The sequence below is a fragment of the Sinocyclocheilus anshuiensis genome, unplaced genomic scaffold (genome assembly GCF_001515605.1).
Source record: "Sinocyclocheilus anshuiensis isolate Anshui unplaced genomic scaffold, SAMN03320099.WGS_v1.1 scaffold527, whole genome shotgun sequence".
In the NCBI taxonomy this organism is placed as follows: domain Eukaryota; kingdom Metazoa; phylum Chordata; class Actinopteri; order Cypriniformes; family Cyprinidae; genus Sinocyclocheilus; species Sinocyclocheilus anshuiensis.
Genome location: NW_015548227.1, coordinates 1,410,918 through 1,416,796, shown reverse-complemented (window position 1 = coordinate 1,416,796; position 5,879 = coordinate 1,410,918). Strand labels below are relative to the sequence as shown.

Here is a 5,879-nt window from a genome sequence, read left to right as displayed (position 1 = left end):
CTAGTGGCAAAGAATTAATTTGCATTTTTATTCAAACCAACACAAAAAGACCAACAAGTGGGCAGGCAATATGCTAATGTATTAGGTCGACGTCAACATGAAACGGATTGGGATTCGTTTTAAAAACGACTCGTTTCAATGATTCAGAGTCGACTTTTTTTTTGAGAGACAACTTTATACACGGTGCACTTTCAGATTTAAAACGTGGCAGGATGTTTTCATTCACTTAGAGCTGTGTTACACACTGGATGAAATGTAATTTTCAAAAATCCATAATAGGGGCACTTTAATAAAGATATTATGATATATAAAATGTTAATTTTTTTATTGTATATGGAGCTCCTGAAGAAGAAAAAAATCTAATCCGTTATAAAGTCTGAATATGGGTTAAAAGCCTGATTTGTCATTTTTCTTGTGTGATTTCTTGCAATAAAATTCAAATAAAAATACACCATAATGGGTAACAGGGTTGCAAGTAATTAATGTTTTACTCAGCAGGGGATAGTTTTCCAAATGTTGTTGTAAACATATTTCATATATATATATATATATATATATATGACATATATACAAAAGCGGAACAGCTAAATAGAATGTGGATAAAATATATAATCTAATATATCTCAAATATATTAATTGAATATCAATTACTTTTCATGTTAGAAAATATTTTAACATTTTTAATAGTTCTCGCTAAAGACTGATTTGTATGGAAGCCTGTTTCTGCCACTGAATAAAAAAAAAAAAAAGGTAATTGCGACTTTCTCACAATTCAGACTTTTTTCGTAATTGTGAGTTTACATCTCACAATTCCGACTTCTTTCTCAGAATTGCGTGACACAAACTCACAATTATGATTTTTTTTTTTCTCAGAATCGCATGATATAATCTCGCAATTGTAGGTTGTAGTCAGAATTGTGGGATGTAAATTGACTAACTCGCAATTGCCTTTTTTGCGAGTTTTAATCTCACAATTCTGAAGAAAAAAAGTCCGAATTGTGAGAAAAAAGTCGCAATTACATTTTATATTTTTTATTCAGTGGTGGAAATGGGCTTCCATAGATTTGTCATAATTGCTTGTTTAAAAAAAAAAAAAAAAACCCACCAATTTATACCCCATTTGTAAAAAGTGCCATTTTTGTAAAATACAGGGCTTTCTAACTTTTTAGAATGGAAAATCTCAGTTAAGAGAAAATGTTTATAGTAGGCGATAAAGCAATTCTAAAATATATTTTACTTATGCCAGAAAGTCTTAAAATCCATTACAAAATCTCTGTGCAGCAAAAAGTTTAAATGCATAGTTTACAAATGTTGATCCAAAACCAAAATTTGAGTGCTTGGGGTGGTGGAGTCACTAGTAAGCTGACATTTAGTTTTATAACAGATTCTAAAAAATACAAAGTGCCAGTAAAGAGAAAAAATGAGGAGAGAGAGGAAAAAAAAAAGAAAAAGAGGCAATTTAAGTGCTTAAGACTCGCATTAAAATACAACAGATGTGGAGTATGGCTACAATAGTTAAATGTGTTTGGGGGGAAACCAAACTCAAACAAACAGAGAAGAAACATAACATCATTGCTTAACAGCTAAACAGATGTGACAAACCCATTTTATCCATTACAGGGAGAAATTAGAATTTTCATAGAAACAAAACAAATGACTATTTAATGAAATAAAAATAAATGCAGTCAAACTGAGCCCACCCCCCCACCACACACACACACACACACTAAAATCTACTAAGTGGGTAAGACAGCATTTAACAAAAATAATGGATACAGGTTAAAAACGAGTCACACTGCACAAAATCCATTATTCAAAAGGAAAAAGGCATTAAGCAACTCAATATCCCCTCGATGAGAAGGCAATTGCATGTGCAGTGCTCACGATACAAGCAAGAGCAATCAAACAGTCTGAATTCTGCAGGAATGCAAATGAAGACGTTTCACACTATAGGACCTCAAGAAAACAGGTCACGGTGAAAATACTACAAAACAACAGCACAATGCTACTGACATCCCATCACATCTTACTGTATGTACAATGAAACATTTCAACTTATGTACTTAAAGGAATATTTTAACCACCCCCCCCCAATATGAATTTGTTTCTTCCATGGAACAAAAAAGGAGATATTTTGCACAATGTCCGAGCTGCTCTTTTCCATACAATGAAAGTAGATGATTTATAGGTCCAAAAAGAGCATAAAAGCACCATAAATTTCATTTATAGTGTTATATGAAAAGCAGTTCATAGTTAAAATCTTGGTTAAAAGATGTCAGTCTGTTCCTCGCACAAAACAACTGTATGGCTTCAGAAAAAGCACAAATTGTACATATAAATGAATTGTCTTTTATGTATGGAAAAGACATTCTGCAAAATCTCATTTTTGTCATGCAGGTTTGGACCAACAGTGAGCATGAAAAAAAAAAATCAACTAATTAAATGTTAGCTGTTTGCACACTTGCACTACAAGAGCAGCTATTAAATGGAATAAAATGTCCCCATGCAGACTGAAAATATTAACCCAACAGTACTAGAAAGTACGAGTAAACAATATTTCATTTGATCCATTTTTAACTGGATCTGAATTTAGATTCTAGCTTTTATTATCTATGTTTATGATATTATGCCGAAGGAATGTTCTGGGTTAAATACAACTCAAACTTGTATTTAAGATGTTAAGACCCTGATCTAGGGTCATTTGTATAAAAAAAAAAAATAAAGAAAGAAAAAAACTTATGTACAGTTTATGTTTTGGGGCAATAAATGTCTTTATATTGAGTCAAAATTATGTTCTGTGCTCACAAATGCTGTCAAAATCCATATTTAACCCAGAACAATCCTTTAAATAGCTGAAGTTTTAGCTTCTTTTGGTAGCAAAGGACAAAACGTAGCCTTTCCGAAAAGAAACAATTAACTAAACTGTTGCCTATTTTTATTTTACTGGCAACAGACAACAGGACTAGAAGGCACCATGTTAGTATGGGTGTGAAAGAACCGTTTCTTCCACTCGGATCAGTTTGTTGGATATTAACATAGAGCTTTGTGAAAGGATAAGGACTATGGGTAATCATACAATACCTGAGAGCTGAATTTGAGATGCTGAACAGTTCCTGTTTTTATATACATATGTATTTTTTTATCCCTTTCTATGTTTATCATTGCACTTTAAGTGGTCCTATAGGGAGGGACTTACAGAGCTCAATTTCTGCAACATGAATGTCAGCATTTAAACCTTGTTCCAGTTTTGCATCTAATGCATGTCAGTTATAAATCATGGCTTGTTGAGTTTAGGACTCTTAGAGGTAGGGTTTTATGTTGTGCAACATATGGGCACTCATTTTTTAAATTGGTTTGTAAGTGGAGATGTAAAACTGCCAAACGCTCCACAAAAACAATACAACGATACTGTATTGACATCATAGAGTGGCTGCAGAATTTGGTTCAGACATTTAGCAATCTTTGCCGGTGTCGTGCAATATTCAAATCTCTTTTAGAATACAAAGTCCACTGGCCCCTACAATAATTCCAGGACTTGTTCTGGGTATTCTTTATATATAATGCCTGATCAGAGACACTACTTGACAATTTGTGGTAAATAAATCACTTAATCTTTTAAATTATACATAAAACACACACTACAGTGCAAACGTTTGGGGTCAGTAAGTTTTATTTAATGTTTCTGGAGGAAGTCTCTTATGCTCATCAAATCAATGTTGCATTTATTTGACCCCCAAAAAAAAACATTTGTGAAATATTACAATTTAAAATAACAATTTTCTGTTTGAATATATTGTAAAATGCAATTTATTCCTGTGATGCAAAGCTGAATTTTCAGCGTGGAATACATTTTTTTCAAGATTCTTTGATGACTAGAAAGTTCAAAAGAACAGCATTTATTTGAAATAGAAATAATTTGTAACATTATAAATAGCTTTTTCGATCAAATGCATCCTTGATGAATAAAAGTATTCATCTCTAAAAAATAAATAAATAAAGCTTACTGACCCCAAACTTTTAAATGATAATGTAACTTTAACATGTCTTTATGCATTTACTTTAATGCAGTTATATTTGAAATAAATTTGATGCTTTCAAAACACATGCCAGTTCTGAATGACCATCAATAGAGAAAAATGTGGTATAATCTACCAGCAGGGGTTAACTGGACCATGCGAAGCAGCCAACCCAGCTACAACAAGGACAGACACTTCTGACTGGGCATTACAAACAGCTTTGCCTTGTTGTCCAAGGTAGATTGTATTCTGTGGGGGGATTGAATCTTGCAAAACACCGGGAAAGCTGACAAATGCAGGAATAGTTTTGATCATCTGGCCTGGGCTCTACAGGCAGTCATCCAGTTACGGTACTCATCCAACCGATCTCCACCAATCCAACCATCCTAATGGTGGGATGAGGCTTTAAGCACTAAGCCGGTGCCATTCCATTTTATGCCGTGTAAGCTCCATCAGCTTAATGGTGAATCGGCAGTCTATTGGAGTAAAGCAAGTCCTTGGGTTTTCCCACTCAACTGAAATCATTCCTAATGGCTTCCAGTCTTTCAGAGAGGGGAAATGGTTTATATGAATAGATCTGCATGATAAGCATGGCTGCAGTGGCATATCTGGTGGTGTTACAGTAATGGTTCAATGGCGTTAGGGCGTGTGTGGAAACACACTTCATTAGACAGTCGCCATCAAGCATTGGAACGAGGATGATGCCAATTTAGCCTACTAAATAGCCTCTCAAAAATATGCATCATGGTCAAAGCACCAGAAAAGTTCCTGGCTTCTTGATTATTAGCCTCAATATTCATTAAGAGATAGTTCACCCAAAAATGAAAGAAATATAACTTTCTTTCTTCTGTTCAACACAAAAGATGATATCTCAATGTGAAGGTCAGTTGGGTTCAATGTTGTTTTGTTGACTTCCATTGCATGGACACTCTCCAAATGACTGCGTTCCTCAGAAAAAAATAGAAAGACATGCAGGTATGGAATGACATGAATTTTCATTTTTGATGAACTATACAAAATAAACCTGACTTCTGCTGACTCTGATTGCAATCATTACAAAAAGTGATTATGTTCATGTGGCTCTTGAACAATAAAATGTTGTCAGGAATGTTTTTGAGGGTCGCACCAGCTAGCTTTACTAGGTGATGCACTGAATTGTAGATGTAGACTAGGGCTGCACGATAAATCGAAATGGAATCGAGATCGCGATTCGACAGAAGCTGCGATTGTCATGCGTATCTTTCAGTGAAGCACGGTTCTGTGATCAGCAGTAAATCTCTATCCAAAGGCCAGAGGGCGCTCTCGCGCTGAAACTCCAAATACGCCTCGCAGAAGAAACCCAGAAAATGCCTATCGCTGCAGCTGAATAAACAGAAGATTCAACTGCTTTCATTGATTCAACGTGACTAATAAACACACGACTACGGCAATATACGGTTTATCTGAGTATTTATTATTATAATTTTCATTAAAATAAAGTATATTTATAATGCAATGCCTTTATCACTGCTTAAATACTATGACATATGTTGCGTGCCTTATTCTGTGTAAGAAGCCACATCATCTCACAGAAGGATTTATTTCAAACACTCGACTGATGTTATGAAGTGAGTTTGGAGTAAAAATATGTTATTAAATGTGGTATGTTCACATGCTTTCAGATGGAGTAGCATTTACTTCACAGAGCGAAGCTATGCAAATGGCTGTCATTATTGCGAACGATTTCTTCGATTTCAGAATCGCGCAATAAAATCGTCTGCGATTTTTTTTGCGTAACTTGTCAGTGAACTACGGCTATGTGTAGTAAATTCTGCTCCATCTGAAAGCCCATGATGATGATTTACTGCTGATTACAGAACCGGC

General features: G+C 34.6%; 1 protein-coding gene across 4 annotated transcripts in view; it reads right to left on the bottom strand.

The window, feature by feature from the left end:
- Positions 1-4,014: 4,014 nt before the first annotated feature.
- LOC107654450 (ETS domain-containing protein Elk-4-like) overlaps positions 4,015-5,879 on the bottom strand; it is a 12,669-nt gene continuing 10,804 nt past the window's right edge. The window contains exon 6 of one of the 4 annotated variants that reach the window (XM_016441520.1): positions 4,015-4,956. In XM_016441520.1, coding sequence (XP_016297006.1) covers positions 4,900-4,956 — 57 coding nt within the window. In that variant the 3' untranslated portion in view covers positions 4,015-4,899. Of the gene's footprint in view, positions 4,965-5,879 lie in introns of all 4 variants that reach the window. The other 3 variants (XR_001630338.1, XR_001630336.1, XR_001630337.1) reach the window with 3 other exon arrangements.